The sequence below is a fragment of the Sinohyriopsis cumingii genome, chromosome 6 (assembly GCF_028554795.1).
Source record: "Sinohyriopsis cumingii isolate HCF-2022 chromosome 6, ASM2855479v2, whole genome shotgun sequence".
Lineage (NCBI taxonomy): Eukaryota > Metazoa > Mollusca > Bivalvia > Unionida > Unionidae > Sinohyriopsis > Sinohyriopsis cumingii.
The window spans coordinates 2,132,381-2,153,167 of record NC_142966.1 but is presented as its reverse complement, the minus strand read 5'-3'; the positions used below and the strand labels follow the sequence as shown (position 1 = coordinate 2,153,167).

At 34.8% G+C, this 20,787-nt stretch overlaps 1 protein-coding gene across 1 annotated transcript in view; it reads left to right on the top strand.

Moving 5' to 3' along the window:
• Positions 1–20,787, top strand: part of LOC149796270 (cGMP-dependent 3',5'-cyclic phosphodiesterase-like) — a 322,613-nt gene that overhangs the window by 169,507 nt on the left and 132,319 nt on the right. Inside the window, exon 8 of the mRNA XM_089960908.1 lies at positions 1,252–1,304. Coding sequence (XP_089817034.1) covers positions 1,252–1,304 — 53 coding nt within the window. The remainder of the gene's footprint in view (positions 1–1,251; positions 1,305–20,787) is intronic.

Here is a 20,787-nt window from a genome sequence, read left to right as displayed (position 1 = left end):
CATCACATAAGCTACACAAGTCAGGGAACCCAAAACTATCTCTTGCAATAAATAATCATCCATTAGAAAATGTCAAACATGAAAGGCTTGTAGTTGTGTCTGTAGATGATAATTTATTATGGAATGACCATATTGATAAGATTTGCAAAACACTGGCATCCAAAATTGCCCTTCTCAGCAGAATCAAGAAATATTTACCATTGTCTGCAATTGGTGAGCAGGAAGTGGCTGCTGTGAAAGGTTAATTAAGATTCTTGATACAAGTGAATGATATTTCTGTTAATGCAGGTATTAATTTGTTGGCTGTTTTCAAAATATTGAAGAATCAAATTGTCACAGGTGATGAAACAGGAATTTACTCTTTTAAACCCATCTCTAGAGGAAATAAGTTTGGATCAGAGAAACAGAGACTGCAGTTGCTTCGAGTAGTTGTACTGTCATGAGAGTTTTATACACATTATATTTCACTACAAAAGACCTGGTCTTTCAGGTACCTGTACCTGTCACTACTAGCATCAGTTGATATTTTGTATCCAGCAAGAGTGTTACTGAATGTATTCAGACTCTCTGTCTACTCCATGACAATGCTCCATTGCATACATTTACCATTATGACCAACTTTTTGCTGAATCCTGTTATCAAACATTTACTGTGGTGCAGATGAGGCCTGTTGATTTTGTGATCAGAAGGCCCAGAGTTAAGATCATCATTGTGGCTCCAAAAGAAATGGGTTTAGCAGAATAAGTTTTGTTCTTGAGTAAGTTTCTTAACCAGACTTTGTGCAATGTCTGCACTTTGGCTAATAAAGAAACCTGTTGACTCTAGGATCTAAAGGTTAGAGGTCATAGTTTGTATAACACAAACAATAATGGCTTCTGTATATAGTAAGTTTGCTTCTAAATGTCATACCTGATGAAAGGCCCAGGTTGTTGAGAACTTTGGTAAGTAATCTCTGGAGACAACCATTCCGTCCTAATGCCTACATAGAGGACCATTAAACAAATAATAATGAGACTAGCAGACATCAGTATTACTCCCACCAAAAATGCAGTGGAAACAATTTTCACTGAAATTTCAACATTAGCCTTCCATATGGATAAAAAACTAATCACAAGTCCAGTTTTTAAAATTTTCTTCATAGTTTGTGCTTGCATGTAGAACTGGTAGATACATACAATTTGAATTTTCTTGCATCTCAATAGGTAGAGAGCTAGTAATTTTAAACTATTTTCTTTTTTTTTTCTTTTCCAGGAGAGTTGTATGATCAAGATGCAGGTCAGCTTCAGTTGAAAGTCATAAAATATGTAAGTATTCATACCATGAATGATACTGTCACTAATTTCATACTTGTCATTTTATATAGAGACCAGTACCTATGTTTTACTTGCATTCATAGGCCATATACTTTCATAGGCCATATTCTAGTTGTCTTATTAACTTGATGGATTTCGTTGTCAGTTTGCATAACCGCTCCGGTGGCCTAGTGGTTAGAGTGTCCGCCTCAGATGCGGGAGGTCATGGGTTCGATCCCCGGCTGAGTCATACCAAAGACTTAGAAAAATGGTACTAACAGCTGCCCCGTTTGGTGCTCAGCATTAAGAGGTTAGTGTTAGGACTGGTCGGCCTGGTGTCAGGATAATGTGACTGGGTGGGACATCATGCCACATGTCTGTGGCATGATGTCCCAGTGCTAGACATCACTATAAACTGCCACACTGCAGACATCGTAGCGATATGACTGAAAAATTGTTAAAAGCTACGTTTAAAAAAAATCCAAATCCAGTTTGCATGGTGACTGTATATATTGTACTTGCATTCATAAGTCATGTACAAGTCATCTCTTAAACTGAATGAATTTCATTTGCAGTTTGCATGGTGACTGTATATATTTTACTTGTATTCATAAGTCATGTACAAGTTATCGTATTAACTGGATGGATATCATTGTAATGACTTTATTTAAAGAGGGTAACACAATTAGCTAAGAACTAATCTACCTCGATGCCCTCATACAAAGGAATTTATTTATTTTAGCTGCATCTCTGAATCTGTATTAGAGATCTGTAGATGATATTGAGTCTGTTAGTAAAAGTGGTAGGTCATTAATAAAATAAATAGTAATGGACCTAGAATCGAGCCTTGTGGGTACTTCATATCTTCTATTTTATGTTAAAATGATTGGTTGTTGTCAAGGTCATGATGTGACTACGTGGGTTAAGAAGTAAACACTTTTTAATTTTTATTCTGGGATTAAAATCATTGGTCTAATCAAGGCCATATTCTGTGTATGTGATATAAACATGATCATGTGCCCCCACCCCCACCCTACCCGATTTCGCAAATTGGGGGAATTTAGAAACTGCATCTTATGATACAATATAATCTTTGTTTTGAGAGAGATTTCTCAGTTTTGGGCTTTTCATACTGATGTCAAGTTAATTTGTTGTAGCCAGATTTGAGCTATACTAATTCTTCAGATCCGTTGGATTTCAAAAGCATTAATTCTTTATTATCTGGAAATATTTTGAGGAATGCACACACAGAAATTTTGGAAAGACATTGCTTACAAATTTAATTTGGATTTCCAACACCGGAGTGCTGTTATTTGTATTTCTACAAGGAACTGTAGCTAAGCACAGTACTGACTACAGCATACGTCATTGCCATCCATCTTGGATTTTGCATCAGGATTCGAATTTGAAATCATTAGAACATTTATTACTAATACTTTTGTAATTTAATTCGTGGATTATTCTTAGATTATTTTTGGATTTGATTCTTGAAACTGTAAGTTCTTCTCCTTTTTTCCTTTTTACAGAATTTTCCAGGAAAATAATTTATTTGTTAAATTTTAAAAAGCTTGTTTTCACTCTTTCTGTGTTACTGTTTATTCGAGCCTAAACACATAACACTATATATTTTACTTGCATTCATAAGCCATATACAAGTTGTCTTATTAAATGGCTGGATTTCATTGTCAGTTTGCATGGTGACCGTATAAGTTTTATTTACGTTCATAAACCATATACAAGTTGTCTTATTAAATGGATGGCTGTTGTTGTTGTTGTTGTAGGGTTTAATGCCATTTTTTAGCACACGAAAGGCTATACATGGCGGCCAGTATTAATGGTGGAGGAAGAACCCGGGAAAACCCTGGGAAGAACTACCGACCCACGATAGCTACTGGCAAGCTTTCTCACATACCCACATTGGCAGAATCTGAGACTCGAACCCATGCAGACAGAGGTGAGATGACAGTGATCCGTAACGGAGAGCGCTTTAGACCACTCGGCCACTCGGGGCCCCCTTAAATGGATGGATTTCATGGTCAGTTTGCATGGTGACTGTGTATGTTATATTTGCATTCATAAGCCATATACAAGTTGTCTTATTTAATGGATGGATTTCATTGTCAGTTTACATTGTGACTGTATATGTTTTACTTGCATTCATAAGCCATATACAAGTTGTCTTATTACATGGATGGATATCACTGTCAGTTTACATGTTGACTGTATATATTTTACTTTTTTTGTGCCTAAAACTCACCATTCATTCAATGTGAATACATCCTCCCATAGAGTGGAGAAAAAGTCAGAATGACCTTTTGCAATCCACTCATTTTTTGCACACCACTATATATGTCATGTGGTTGTATGCAGAAGGTAGATATTATTTGTCATCTTTTTCATAGATGTCTGCCAAAACTGTCACTAGAGAAATTACAACTTTAGCAACTTAACCCTCCTGTTGGGGAGGTAGAGCACTGTGACAGTGGGTTGCACCCTCCCATTAGGGAGGTACAGCACAGCAATAGCAGGTCATGCCCTCCCATTAGGGAGGTAGAGTACCATGATAGTGGGTTGCACCCTACCTTTCAAGTAGGTACAGCACTGCAACCATATGGTTGCATCATCCATTTAGGGAGGGTGAGCACCCCATCAGCAGGCTGCTTCTTCCCATAAGGGAGGTAGAGCACCACAATACATAGTGTGCTTCTGTTAATGTATTGCCCCCTTTTATTTGGGAGGCAAAACACTGCACCCATGATGCACAAAGTGCTACCCCTCAAACTACATTTTACTTGCATTTTTAAATTATTTTACCAATCATGTTATTACCAGATAGATGTCATTGTAACTTTACCGGTATGTTTTATTTCTAAATCAGATACCACTCATCTCATTAACTGGATGGACATAACAGTCACTTTGGGTTGTGACCAGTACCTATGTTTTACTTGTATTCATAAAACATATACCACTCATCTAGTTAACCATATGGACATAACAGTAACACTTTGAGTTTTGGCCAGTACCTATGTTTTACTTGTATTCATAAATCATATACAAATTCAGGTCGTTAACTGGATGGACATAACAGTCAAGAAACTGAAAATCTACCAATGCGATGAAAGCACAGTTAGATGGTTTGCTTCATACTTAAGTGAGAGAACACAACATGTTTATATAAATAATCTTCTGTCTAAATGTCTTTACAGAATGCCCTAAACAAATTGGAAAACTGGTGCACATGCAATGGCATGGTGGTAAATACTGGTAAAACTAAAATATTACTTATCACAACACAGCAAAAAGGGACAAATATTGATAGTGATGAACTATGTCTGACATGGAAGGATAAAAATTTGCAAATGGTCCGTCATGATTGACTACTTGGTATTTTGGTAGATAATAACCTGTCATGGACTGAACATATCAAACATATTAGTAAAAAGTCAATTCAAGTTTATGGCTTCTCAATAGGATAAGACATTTTCTTCCTGAAAGGCACAGAAAACTATTTCATAACAGTTACATACAACCCTATTCTGACTACTGTAATGCAGTGAGGGGTGATTCAAATGAAAAAAACATAGCAAAGCTGGCACATCTTCAAAAAAGTGCATTTGGGCTAATATCAATCCAGAAAGAAAGCAAGGAAAATTTAGTGGTAAGTTAAAAATATTACCTATTAAAGACCGAATCTGTTTGAGAAAGCCAAATTAATGTACAGAATATCCAATAATAGTGCTCCTGAATAGTTACAATCACTATTCCAGTATAGGCTACCTAGTAATACTCCCCACCTGCGATCCATGTCTGCCAAACAGTATCAAAGTCCCAAACCAAATAAGGAATTATTTTTAAAAAAGTTTCCAGTGCTTCAGAACTTTGCTCTGCAATAGTATTCCAGTCGAGATTAGAAATGCCCACTCTGTTTCCTTCTTCCAAATCCAGTATATCCAGCTAAAATAAATAAATTCCTTTGTATGAGGGCATTGAGGTAGATTAGTTCTTAGCTAGTTGTGTTACCCTTTTTGAATAAAGTCATTATTATTATTATTATTATTATTTCAAATGCATTAATCTGTCAAAAGTCAGAGTGATCATCATGATTCATGACTAAAATCAAATATTTAAATATTTGATAAAAGAATATTGTTCATGTTTTTCTAGCAATTTGGAAAGGCAAGAAAAGACTGAGATGGGTCTATATTATTTACATCATCTTTTGTTCCAGCTTTATGCCATGATGCTAACTTGGCAGTTTTCAAAGTCTGTGGAGATGTTTTAGACCTAATACTTTGATTATCAATAAAAGCAATGCAATCTGCTATAATAGCAGGTGCAGCTACCTTTAGTAGCCTTGGTCCTGTGTCTTTACAATCATCCATTGTTTGAATATATTTCAACACTAAACTTATATTGTTAGGTAGTTGTTTTAGCACAAAAGTTGGACCACTCCAGTGGCCTAAGGGTTAGAGCATCCAACTCGGATGTGGGAGGTCACAGGTTCTAACCCTGGCTGAATCATACCAAAAGACTTATACAAATGGTACTAACAGCTGCCTCGCTAGGCACTCAGCATTAAGAGGTTAGTGTTAGGACTAGTTGGCCTGGTGTCAGGATAATATAACTGGGTGGGACATCATGCTACATGCCTGCGGCATGATGCCCCAGTACTAGACGTCACTATGAACTGCCACACTGCAGACATAATGGTGATATGACTGAAAAAATTTGAAAGCTAAGTTAAAAGTACACACACACACACACACACACACACACACACACAGAGTTTTCGGGTTCCAGATGACCAGAGGAAATTTTACGTTATTAAAGTTTTTCAGCAATTTAGCAAAAAGTAACTAAAAATAGTTGAGATTCCATTCAGATTAGATTTATTTATATCTCCCTGTACCATATTCAGTAAAAAGAAATCTCTAGATGCTTTTTGGTTGTTTCTGTTTTTGTCCAGCACATTTATCAGGTACTCTTTTGCCTTGTCTTGTCATTTTATTCCTCCAGATTTTATATTAAGCTTAATTTTCTACAGATCTTAGATGGCCTCTTTACTTTATTGTATCTCACTTTATTGTATCTCACATTTCTGGGGAGATCCAACATGGCTGGTATTGTTTCTTTATCCTGTGCTTTTTTTTAGAGGATCATCATGGTTTTTGAAAAGATTTTTGTTTAAGTCTTGTGTGCAGAATTTGTACTATTCTTTCTCCTTGATAGTAATAAATTGCAACTTTTCCTTGATCCATATTTAGGTGTGATTTAAGTTGTTTTGAATTTCCACATGGAGAAGATGCTAAATTATTCCCAAGTGGAAGACCCCTGAGATCAGTGAGGCTAGCCACTATGTAAGAGGTAATTTCCACAAGAAATAGCCATAAAAAAGTATAGAAAGTGGAGGAATAAAGCTAAGCACCTAATAGAAAAAGCAAAAAAAGAACTATTATAAACAGGCTTTTGATGAAAGTAAGAGTACCAAGACATTGTGGAAGCATCTAAAAGACTTGAACCCACCCAAGAACAGCTGTTTTCCACCTAGACTTAAGCAAGATGATGATACAGCAACATTTGTACAAGACATTTTGGGAATGTTCAATAATTTCTTCATAAGCATCTCCTGTAACAGTATTCAGAACCAGACTAACATCCCAATTGAATCTGATGCTCTTCTATCATTTATAAGAGCTAAAATTCCTGATGATCATTATTTTTCAGTAGCTAATGTTAGTGAAGCTCATGTTTTTGATATGCTAATTAAGGTGAATATTAATAAATCATATGGATTGGATGGTATTGGTCTATGAATTCTTAAAATTGCTGCACCAGTAATTACAAAGTCATTAATGCATATCATAAACTTAAGTATAATGAGTGGTAATTTTCCAGAAACACTGAAATGTGCAATGGTTACACCTATCTTTAAGAAAGGAGAAAAGGGTGATACAATGAATTACAGATCAATATCAGTTCTACCTGTATTGTCAGAATTATTTGAAAAGCAAGTAGTTTTACAGGTCTATAGAATTTTTAAAACTTACTCTCTATTTCATAAAATGCCATCAAGATTTAGAAAGCACCACTCGTGCCAACAGAACTAACACAATATTAAGATCTTTGGCTGAAGGAAATGGATAATAGTTGTATGACTGCGATGTTTTCTTTGACTTCTAGAATGCCATTGATCTTGTTGATCATGAAATTCTGCTGCAAAAGTTGAACAGTTACAGGTTTGATAATCCTCCTTTAAACTGGTTTAGATCATACCTAAACCTTTAAGGTCTCAACAAGTAAGCGATGGCAATATTAGCTCACAGATTCACACTACTCATTCAGGGGTCCCTCAAGACTCAGTTTTATTCCCTTTCCTCAATCTTATCTGTGTAAACAATCTACCATCAAATAATGAATCCATAAATACATATTTGTTTGCAGATGATGTATACATCTAGTTCTGATACTGATGTTATCCAAAAAAGATTAAACTCAGATCTTATTAGAGTTCAAAATGGGGCACAACAAAATTGATTGGTAATCAATGAAGGTAAAACAAAATGATTCATTTTGGGGACATCACAAAAGCTGCACATGTTAGGAAACCCAGAACTATCTCTGACAATAAATAAGTATGAAGCTTGTAGGTGTAATTTACAATAAGATGACCATATTGACAAGCTTTGTGAAACACTGTCATCCAAAATTGTCCTACATAGCAGAATCAAGAAATATATACCTATGGAAACTCATAATCTATACTACAGGTCATATATTCTTCCAACAATGGATTATCGTTAAACTGTATGTGGAAACTGCCAAATCTGTGCTTGACAGGACTTATAAACTTCAGAAACAGGCAGCACACATAATTTTAGATGCATCTTTTGATCATCGCTCAAAAGCATTGTTAACAGAACTAAAATGGCTCACAATATATGAAAGAATAGATTTTTACAAGGCAGTTCATGTATATAAATGACTACTTGGAGCTGCACCAGAGTATATTCAGGACTTATTCAGGCTTTTTCAAAACAGTACCGATTCAGATCAATATCACATGGAAATCTTCAAGCACCAGAACCAAGAACAGAGCAATTTAAAACAAGCTTCCAAATTACTCTGGTACATTTGTGTGGAACAAGCTTCCACTACATGTAAAATCTGCTGAAAATATTACAGTATTTAAGGAGCTATCATGAGTATGTGTGTGTTTCAAATAGATTGTAATGGAATTAGGTATTTTAATACTAAACATGTAAAATAAACAGTAATTACAGTTATCTTTGATATTATGAAGAATGTTATACTATCCTTAAGAGGGACTCAAGAGAGATTAGTTGTAATTATTATTATTATTATCATGGCCACAACAGTGGCTTGTTTTAAAATCTAATTGTTCAAGAATATCAGAGATGGCTTTAATTCTCACCATTGTAAAAAGAGCAATTTTATTTTGAATCTCTGGAGATTCTTTTCAGATATTAGAACATAAATCCCTTTCAGGGACTCTTATTCATCAGTGCCTTTGAGGGGCTTTTGCTTAATTTTGTTTCATTGTAGTCATTACAAATGTCAGATACCCTCTTCTGTTCATGCATGAAAAGTGTCAACAGACTCTTTGGGCAGTATCTGGAGCGCTTCCATGAGAATCTAATTAAGTGCTTACTCACTTGCTAAACTGATTTATTTTGACAGCTGTTAAAAACTTAGTGATCCTTTGGCATGATAATAGAAGCAAATGGGGGATGTGAAGAAGTTGTCTCCTCCAAAATAATACTACAGCAGTGCTGCACTCATTTAGTCCCTGTAATTTGGATAGTTTCAGGTCTTATTTTTGGATAGCTTCCATTTCATTTTATTGCCCATGCAGGATCGCATTGCCCATGGTGGGATAGTATGAGATCAAACTTCCTTTTGTGTGTGTGTGTATGTATATATGTATATATATATATATATATATATATATATATATATATATATATATATATATATATATATATATAAATAGAGCCAGAGCAAGCTTTTCAAAATTTGTTCTATCTGTGGCTTAGAATATCATCCCAGAACTTGATGACTGAAACTGCTTAAGCCCTTCATCTTCCCACATTTTAGTCTTGGATTGTACTTATTTCTATGTTTTCCTGCTCACTGTCTTTTATTTCTCTAACTCCGATTTCCATTACAAAATATTATCATGTGGGATGAGCTGCAGGTAAGATGCCAAATAAGACAAACAATTCTTGTCCAGATTTATATTGTCTGATGTTTATTAAAACTATGCTGTGTAAAGAGTTATTTTCGTGAGCAATGGCAGATACCTTTGCAAGTTGAAACGTCTGAAAAATTATCATTTTTGATATTCTTATAACTTAAACACTGAAATGTGAAGAATAATATTGAGTTTTCTGTAAATGTTTTGTTTGTATGGTGAAATGTCAGGAGTTTTTGTGTAAATCCTTGATTGTTTTGTTTGTATGGTGAAATGTCAGGAGTTTCTATGCATTTCCTTGATTGTTTTTTTTGTATGGTGAAATGTCAGGATTTTCTGTGCATTTCCTTGATTGTTATGTTTGTATGGTGAAATGTCAGGAGTTTCTGTGCATTTCCTTGATTGTTTTGTTTGTATGGTGAAATGTCAGGAGTTTCTGTGCATTTCCTTGATTGTTATGTTTGTATGGTGAAATATCTGGAGTTTTTGTGCACTTCCTTGATTGTTATGTTTGTATGGTGAAATGTCAGGAGTTTCTGTGCATTTCCTCCAAAATGGACTGTTCCATATTTCAAAACTTGCAGCATGCATTCAAGAGAGTGTTACGAGTCTATGCTATTAAAATAAGTAACAGAATAGTGAAGATAACAAGCTTTGTAAAATTTAACAAATAATTTATTTCCCTTTGAATACAAAGTGAAAAATGAGAAGAAAAAAACTTAAGGTTTTACCAGTTAAATCGAAAAATAATCCAAGAATTAAAAAACACAAGTCCTATCAGTGAAAAGTTCTAAGTGATTCACAGTTCAAATCCCAGTGAAAATCCAAGATGGAAGGCAGTGACGTATGTAATAGTCAGCATTGTACTGATGTGTCAACAGTCTGTTGTTGAATCACAGAAAATATTCTGCCAGTTTTTTAATTCCGTATAAATTTCTGTAAATGTCTTTGTCCAAGGATCAATTTAGAGCACTTATGTATTTCCAGGGAAAACAATCACTTGAATTCAATAATTTAAAGAAAATATAAATTCAGCCCCAAACTGGACACAACATAAAACTTAACACTTGACATCTCAAGTGTTAAGGCACAACTGATAGAATTCTTATCATAACATCGGTTATAAGACTAACTAAAATGCAAAACAGATTTCAGGATGGGGGTCACAAGTTCATCCTTCTGGAAAAAATTGAAGTTTGTTTTTGAATTAACATGTGCCTCATGTCACGTAGTTCAGGTATGACCTTTACTCAACTTAATGATTCTTACTTTGAGAAAGAATAAAAAACAAATTTAAAAAAGTTGTTTACCAAAACTGTCACTGATTTTAGGGTCAGCAGCTAGGTATTTACATCAGTGAAATAAATTTTAAAAAAAAATCAATCAGGTCAAACAGAACTGAACTTAATTCTTTAAAATAATCAAGTCCAGTAAGCAATTATACATTACCATAACATATAATGGAATAAAAAATATTTTAAAATTAACAGACAAATAATTAATTTAAATATACATAACAAGAGTTCCTTTTGCAATTGGCATATGGCTCCATGCCTACCACACACTTGCTTTGGCCATCATGTACACATCCTTGCTTGGTTGGCTCAACATCCACCAGGGATATTACTGATTTGCAAATTTCTGTTTTTCCTGCACTTTTTACAGCCACATTTGTCTGATGAGAGTTAAGAGAAATTAGGCATATACATCTTGTACAGTGTTTCATCTAATACTTTTTTCAAATGATGCTAGGTAACATTTATTTTACCCAAAGTAACTTTCACAATTTTCTTGTACTTTAGTCAAGCTGCCTTTATGCAAAATGAATCCCTCATCCAAGCATTTGTGAAGGATGAGGGACATTATTGGAGTAAAGCTGGATGCTGAGCAAACCCGATCTTGACAGGATTTATAAACTTCAGAAACAAGTAGCACGCATAATTTTAGATGAATCTATTGATCATCCCTTAAAAGCATTGTTTACAGAACTCAAATGGTTCACAATATATGACAGGATAGATTTTCACAAGGTAGTTCTTTTATATAAATGCCCACATGAAACTGCACCAGAGTATCTTCAGGACTTATTCAGGTCTTTTTCAACACAATACCAGTTGAGATCAGTATCACATGGAAACCTAGCACTAAAACCAAAAACAGAGCAATTTAATAAGAGCTTCCAATACTCTATTATAGTTCTGTGGAGCAAGCTTCCACTGCATGTAAAATCTGCTGAAAATATTAGAGTATTTAAGAAGAGATATCATGAGCATGTATGTGTTTATAATAGATAATGGAATTTAGTATTTTAATACTAAACATGTTAAAATAAACAGTAATTATTGCTATCTTCATATAATGTGCATTGTTATTCTCTTTTTAAGAGGGCTTTATTGGAGATGAGTCCTTGACTAATGCATCACCCTCTATAAATAAAATGACCGCTCCGGTGGCCTAGTGGTTAGAGCGTCTGCCTCGAATGCAGGAGGTCATGGGTTCAATCCCTGGATGAGTCATACCAAAGACTTTAAAAAATTGGTACTAACAGCTGCCTCGCTTGGTGCTCAGCATTAAGAGGTTAGTGTTAGGACTGGTTGGCCTGGTGTCAAGATAATGTGACTGGGTGGGACATCGTGCTACATGTCTGGGGCATGATACCTCAGTGCTAGTCATCACTTTAAACTGCCACACTGCAGACATCGTAGTGATATGACTGAAAAATTGTTAAAGCTACATTAAAAATCCAAATCACACACACACACACGCTCTATAAATAAATTATTATTATTATTATTATTTATACATAGCATGTTACTCTGTTATTGGCAGAAACAGGCGCTCTTCAAAGAAAAGGAAACTCTTTTATCTTTCACATGAAGTATCCTATATAAACAAGCCACCCGCATGAGGTATCTCATAGTTTAAATTGAAGTGTTGTCTGTATAAGACAGGAAGGGAAAACCCCATTGTAGTAAAACCCCAGCTTGCAACAAAGGATGGTTGGATGTATACATGCTCAGCCTCCTGCTTTACTCCAATAATGCCCCTCATCCTTCACAAATGCTTGGATGTTGGGTTCATTATTTTCTGTAAAGCCTTTGGCCTCTCATGTATACATAACATCTTAAAAGATAGACAACAAAACATCTGCTACAACATCAATAGGAAAAATGGAACACATATTAACCTGTAAATCATAATCAAACAAAACATATTATTTATGTACTATTCATAACTGCTTCAGCAAAACCCTTACTATTAGCCTGAATATTCATCAGATAAAATTTGTGAAAAGTCTTCACTGAAGTCCAGTCTGCTGTTTTCAAGATATTGTTCAAGGAACAGCCTTGTCTGAAAGCAACTGATGCTGCAGCAGTTCTGTAAGAATTAGCTTTGAATTTAGACATATCATTTCCTGACTGTTCTAAAACCATTTTTAACCGTCTTGCAATAGTACTAGGTGTCACAGCTCTATAGGAACAATAAGATATTACAACTTGAGTATATTTCTGAAGATTTTTAGTCCAGTCAAGATAATGCAACAAAGTATGCATAGCAGAGAGCTTCTCATCCTTATAATTTAGTAGTTCCATTTGGAAATTCTTACCTTGTTTTGAAGTTTTCAACAAATCTGAATAACTGAATAACTATTTTATCTGCCATGCAAGTCATGTAAATTCAAAGATTTCAGAGTTTGTGCTTTTGGAGCTGTAAATAAAGAAATGAGCAACCAGCTTTGTTGTTACTAACCTTAGAGATATAGTTTCCAAAGGAATACAAAGGTATTTTAAGACTTTTAATCCCTAGTGTCAACATATCTTCGTTTTGGTGAACTTCTGAGCATTGACGACACTCTAAGACTTACCTTCAGTTACCAAAGAATCTAAGTACGAAATAACTGTTACCTCAGAGACACAAAAGGGATTAATTTCCCTGATCTTACCAAAAAAAATCCATTTTTTCCATAGCACATTATATTGTTTAGTTATTCCTGGTCTCCATGAATTGTTAATGATGACCACAGCTGTTGTTAGAAGTCCTTGGTTTTGAATCAATCTCCTGATGCAGTCACTGTGACTAAAGATAGGGCCTTCCCTAGAGAATGAGTTTGACTATTGTGTGGATGAGTAAGGATGTTTTTGTGCCTTGGAAGTCGAATTGGAAGAGAAATTAAACATGACAAGAGTAAAGGAACCCAGGATGTGATGTCCATTGTTACGTCAGAGACACAAAATATATGGGAAGAGGAAAAATATATGGGATTAAATCATGCCAAGAGAAAGAAAAGGCATCAGTTTTAAAAGCACCTGGTTCTGGAAAGCATGAGATGAACTTCTTTAACTGACGGTTTAATCTAGATGCTAAAAGATCTGTCTGGAACAAAAGGCTGTGCACACAACCTTTGAAAAATTTCTCTCTTTAGCATCCATTCAGTTTAGTCAGAAAAGTTCCTGGACAGAAAATCTGCCTTTTATTTTATTAAGTTCCAAATACCTGTAGTGCATTTGTGCTTCCAGGATTGCATAAAAGTCATTAATAATCATACCAGTAAATGATGCCAACTCTTGTACACTAACATATTTTCTATCAATGAGCTGCTTGGCAAAAGCATGGATCTTTTCCTCTTTCTCCTCAGTAAGAAAAATCTTAAACTGTTCAGAGTCTAACCCAAAATCCAAAAAGGTAATTCACCGAGATGGAATAAGCACTGAATTTTCTAGATTAATTGTGAAATCAAGATTTTTAATGTCTCAATCATAGTCCATGTGTTTTGCAAGCAAATGTGACCACCATCCAGATTCAATGAGTCATCAATATAATAGGAACATCTAATGCACTGCTGTCTAAACCATACATAAATGGGTTTTAGGATCTTAGTGAAAATTCTTGGAGCAGAGGAAAGCCCAAAAGGTAAACACACAAACTGAAAAAGTTGATCATTCCAAATAAACTTGAGAAACTTATGAAAATCTATATGTATTGGAATACTAAAATAAGCATCCTTTCGATCAGATGAAGTAAAGAAATCATTTTTCTGGATGAGATTTAGAATAGTTCGAAATGTTTCTTGCTTGAAATGTTCATTACAATCAGATTTGTTGTTTCAGGTTAATAACACCAAAATTTTCCTTTAGGTTTGGTATCAATAATGTTGTTCGAAAGAAATTGATTACTCTCGCATGTGGATGGAACTATACAGCTCCTTTGTGTAGAAGTTCAGTGATTTCATTTGAAATAATGGTTCTCTGCTCATTAGAAAAGGGAATTTCTTTTGAAAAAAGGACAGGAAAGGCATGGAATCGAACTCTATTTTGTACCCCAAAACTGTTTGCAAAATCCATGGATCATAAGTACAATTGTTCCATATAGCAATACAGTGTTTAAGCTTTCCACAGAGCTTACCTCAATAGATTTTAATTTGTGGGTTCATTTGGGGGACTAGTATAGGCAGGTCTCCTTCCTGTATTGGAATTTTGGCATTGATACCTGTACATATTTTGAGCACTATAAGGTTGAGATTGAAATCTTGCCCTCTGATTGAAACCTGGACCTCATATGGGTCCACCACCTCTAGCACTATGGCCTCTACTGAAACCTCTATAAGTCTGGGCAAAAGTTTCTTTTGCAAGTACAAACCCAGCATCACATCTTTTAACTTCTTGCCCACAACATCCCCAAAAAGCACAAATGTTTTGGGGGTATGCATATTACAAAGATTGCAATATTTCCTTTTTACATGTGGTTGAATCATATACCTCCTTCTGAGGGAGACATGATATTGCACCTGACCCATAAGGGTAACAGCATCTGAAATTTGGGTCTTTGCTTCTTCATTAGTGGCAGTCTGAGACTTAAGTAATTCTGCTAATTGGACAATTGGCATCATGCCTGCAGCAACAAGATTTTGTATATCCCTAAACACTTTGTCATAAGAGTGAACTCTTTTGCTAAGGTCATTCCAAATTTCTTGATTGACAAATGGGGGGCCCAACTTATCACAGTTTTCTGGGATCTTGTACTTCTGTACAGTTTCATCTGCTACACATAAAGAAATGCATGCATGCAGTATTAATCAGCTCTGCTAAGGATTTAGGTATTGGCTCTCCTTTTTGGGGAGTTTTTAGTTTGGATAACTGCCACATATTATCAGCATTGCTAGAAGAAATACAGTTATAATCTGGTTGCAAAACATAAACAATGCCCCATTTATTTTTCCACTCAAAGAAATTTGTTTGAGTGGTCTACCTGCATCACCCTCTGCTGGGGTAACATCAGTATCGATATATGGCCCTTCATTTTCAACTACCACATGCAATGCAGTTAAGCTTTCACCAAAAAGGGCATCAGTTTCATTGTCATCTGCCATAACAGGCTGTGTTTCATTTTGGCCCAATTTTTTCTTCAGAAGCTCAATATCTGTTTCAGACAGGTTGTTTATGTCTATGAGACTGGACGTCCTCAACTGTCCAACATTTTCAGCTTTTTGGGTTGCTGTAACAGGTTTGTGTTTTGCCACTTTCTGAACTTTAGTCACAACAGACTTCAATTTTATCTTTTTATTTTTCTGTTTTTGTGGCTTTTTAACTCCTATTTCTTTGGAGGAACTTGCCTAACTTCACAAAAGGCTGTAATATTCTCAGGCCCAAAACCTGAAAATTCTGAGTCAGCTTTGAGTTCGGTAATTGGGAGGACTTCATCCTCTTCAGTAGTCATTACAAATAAACAAAAAGAAAATTTGACAAATGACAAGTATAGCTTGGACTACGTCCTAAGCTGGCTGCAACACCACCTTAATACCAAAATACAAGCCTGTTATTGAACTTACTGCTCCCCTACAATGCCAGAATAACCATGAGATTACTGCATATTGAATTAACAAGGACTTCCATTATTATTGTCCAAAACAATGTGTAGGTAAAACCAAAGTTGTATATGCATCAGAATTTAAATGGTCTAAATGCCTCAGATTTTGGTATTTTTGCTTTTCACTTTACATCATGAAATTTTTGCATTTTTGTGTCTCAATTCTGACCTCAGTTCACCAAGATACATAGAGCAAGCAATATTTTCAGTATAGAGTCTGCTTATACTGAGGGCCTCAGGAGAGAATTGTATACAGCAACTAGATTATCCTCATAAAATAAAGTATTACTGCCGTCTCACCTTTATCTGCCTGGGCATGAGTCTCAGTCTTGGTTAATGTGGGTACATGAGAAAGCTGCTTGTAGCTTCCCATGTGTCAGTGGTTATTACTGGGGTTTTCCTGGGTTCTTCCTCTATCATTTATTTAGGCCGCCATGTGTAGCCTATCTTGCACTGAGAAATGGCGTTATACCCAAAACAACAACAATAATTTTCGTACATCAACCAAAGTTGTAAGCACCCTACCTCCAACTGTTAATGACAATTTGATCTTCCCTCATCATTTTGTGTTTTTGTCTATGCCATTCTCACATTTATGGACCCTGTCACAGGTTATCAGGGGAGAGGTGTAGTGTAGCTGAAATCATGGTGCTATGCTACCACAAATTTTGCCTTCTCAGCTTCTTTGAAGTATGTACATTCTTTCCTATTATAACATGCACTACTATGGTCCATGCCATACCAATGCTTAGATTGAAGAGAAAACGAGATGAAATTTAGAAATGTATCAAAACACCATTAATTAACAAATTTTGATAGTGCTCAGTTTTCCATGGTTAGGTATATTATAGTGTTATAAATATATATAGGCCCTGACTACTGTGGTATAATGAGGGAAAGCTCTATTTATATTGAAGTGAAACCCCTCTGTATTTTTCTGAGGCCTGATGCTCCAGAATGTGATTTCTACCCCAAGGAGATTTGTCATATTATCCGGATATCTGTCTATACTGCCCCGTCTTCAACTCTGTCATGCTTTGAGCCACACAACTCATATTTTAATATCAGTAGTCTTTGTTTTCTGATGCGATGGATAAATATTTCTGTGGACCACCTGAATGGAGCTTGGGGACCACCAGTGTTTTGTGTACCACAGTTTGTGAGTCACTGATAATGAGAACTGAGTAACAAGCATAAGCTTATTTCAAGATCTTTCCTCATTAACATTAATATTTATTTGTATAATGTGGCTGCTGTGATTAATCTAGGCATAATATTACAAACAATGGAATGAGATATCAAATGAAAATTGTACATACAATATTGTAATAATGTCAGACTATAACGTCTAAGCATTTACATCCAAAACATGTCATTGTATGTTGTAAATTTGACTGAAGATATTGTTGACATGAAGTAGCATAAAGGGAGAATCAAGTTTAGACTGAGACTGGAAAACAGTCATCCATTCATTTTGTCGACATGAAGTAGCATAAGGTGAGAATCAAGGGTAGACTGAAAGTTTGAATTACTCATGGAATAGAAATTTGATGACTCCTCATAATATTCCAGTGTGCAGACTTTCTTTTCCATAGTATGCTAGAATGTGTACCAGTTCATTAAAAGCAGAAATAGACCACAATGATTTACCTTTTAATTAATGTACATAAAGGATGTTTTTCCTCATGTCAGGGTAGTTTCCTTATATTAGGGTTATTTCCTTGCTTAAGCTTCAGTTCTTTGTATGATATATGATGCATCATTAGGGTGTGCTTTGATTGACCTTGTTACATATCTTTAATTTATACTGTGTACTTAATGTTTGTCATGATTGAGATTGAGGGTTGTGGATAGTTTTTGCCTAGCTGAATTTTGTCATGATTTTAAAGAGCAAACAAGATGTTTACTAGAATTTGAGTTTGGGACTTAGTGCAATTTACCAACAGAAATTTTGTTTTTCCAGAACAAACTATTGCATCAAAGGTCAAGCAGGTATTTGTATATAAACAGGACTTGGTAAAAAATTATTAATTCATGTTTCATATCAGTCTTTGGGAATCTGTGATCAGAGTTTGCAGTTATGTTCAGATATGCTTCTAGAAGAATTATTTATCTCAGTTATTCTTTGGAATTACAAAGTGCTTATTGACTATTTGACTAAAGCATTACTTGTGATTATTGAGAACTCAAAGACAGTCTGGATTGTGTCATTGTGGTACATTTAAGACTGTTGGAATTCATTCAGAACATTCTGTACTTTTGGACTTGTGATAGAACATTGAGGATTATTTGGGATTTAATTCACTATACTTTAAGCATCTCTTGAATTTTCACTTTGTAACTTAGAGAAATAATTTTATTTTTATTTTACTAAACTTGATGGCTTTGTTATTTCTGTTACATAGTTTAAAGCCTAGAGTTGTAACACCAGTTGTAAGTAGGTCATAGCACCACAAATCAATTGAGTTGTCTATGGTGTCAGTATTTACTAATGTTTTGGTGTAATCATATAATAAGATGACAAGTAATGATTTCCACTCAGGATGGTGACATGATTGCAAGATAGTGGAATGGTTGCTCATAAATGACGTTTTATTTAGATGATTTGGTTACAATTATCTCATAATTATCAACAATTTAAATAATGTCCATACAATTTTTTTATTGATTTAGGGCACATCTCTGTTAGTGATATTGGTCTTTTAGATTTGAATGTCAGCTGTTAACAATGTGCAACTTGTTTTCAAGAGAAGCAAGCAAGCTTTCATCAGTTGACATGCTGCAGCCTTAATTACAGCCTTAACTAAAAGCTATATTCCATTATGGATTGATGTTGTAAATAGGAAGTTTTATAGGAAAGTCTCTATCAAATACCAAAGGTTAGTAGCATGATGTAAACAGATTGTCAGAACTTGAAAGCTGTTGAACACGTCAAGTAGTTAATCAGAATTGCAGTGTTTATTAGTTGTTTCAGTGAATGAGAGTTATTTCCTTTCTTTCCATATAATGACAGATACCATATTTTCTATTTTCTGTCTTCTGGCAGTGTTTAAGTACCAAAAAAATGTGACCATCATTTTCTTGCCTTTTAATTTCAGAATCTTATTTATGCACTATTGTTTTAGACACCATTGTTACAATTTTTTTAGCCAGTATGGCGTATTCCCTTCCAGGGAAGTTTGCTTTTATACTCATTTCGGGAATCTGAAATCAAAATATATATACAGATATGCCATCCATTTTAATTTTGAGAGATTTGTTCCAATTTTTAGTCACAGATAACCACCATTATGATTTGTTTTCTGTTCGATGTTATTTTCCTGTCAAGTAAAATTTAATGCCTAGCAAACTGCAACATAATCACTAATTTGTCTAGATAATTAAAATGCTTGTAATGTCTCATTGTATTTAATGGTGAATAAAAACTTCTGCAATTGTATCACAGAAAAATTTGAATTTTGGTGAATCAGAAGTACCATCAGCAAAATTAAATGTAACCAAGAACGACATGTAACTAATGATGATACAGCATCATTGCAGGTGCCCTTTCCTATAACTTCCTGTCATATCCTGTCACTCTCTGTCATTTCTTGACATTTCGTGTCATTTCCTGTCATTTCCTGTCACTTCCTGTCATTTCTTGTCACTTCCTATCACTTCCTGTGACTCTTTTTAACATCTTAATCCTCAGATACACATTTTTGATCACTGCCTGATTTTAATTTTAAAAAACCACCTCCATATTTCCACATGTTTTAAGTTTGCTTAAATGTATTGCTTGACTGATGCTGATTGAGGTCTGGCAGCAAGAAAATAGTATATTTCTTCAGAGACTTGTATGCATGTTAAATGCAATATAGGAAAATTCATCTTGTAGGGCTGGAAAATACTGCTGGCATATAGGTCTAGGAACTTGGAATAATTTTCAGTAGTTTCTAAATGATCAGATTAGGAGGCTTTAGGTCCAGGTTAATAATAATAATAATAGCTAATCTCTCATGAGACCATTAATGGCATTCGTTATGCAGGGAATCTCATGGAAAGTCATTAATACTGTGTTTGATCACCATAAATAACAAGCATTTAGATAAAGTTTTTGATACTGACAAGTATTGCATTCTTTTGCATAATCTCAAAGAAGACATTAAAGACAATGAATTACTGTCATTTTGTGAATATCTATCAACAGTAATGGTAACTCAACGATCATTAATACAGGTGTTCCCAAACGATCCATCCTGAAAACTGTTTTGTTCATTAAAAACATAAATGATCTGCCAATTTCTCTTAAAGAAGCTGAGGTAAACATGTATACAAATGATATTGACCAAACAAGATCAGTTTTGCAGTCAGTACTCACAATGGTCTGTGATTGGTTGAATAAAAATGAAAAAAATTAAGTCTCCACATGAGCAA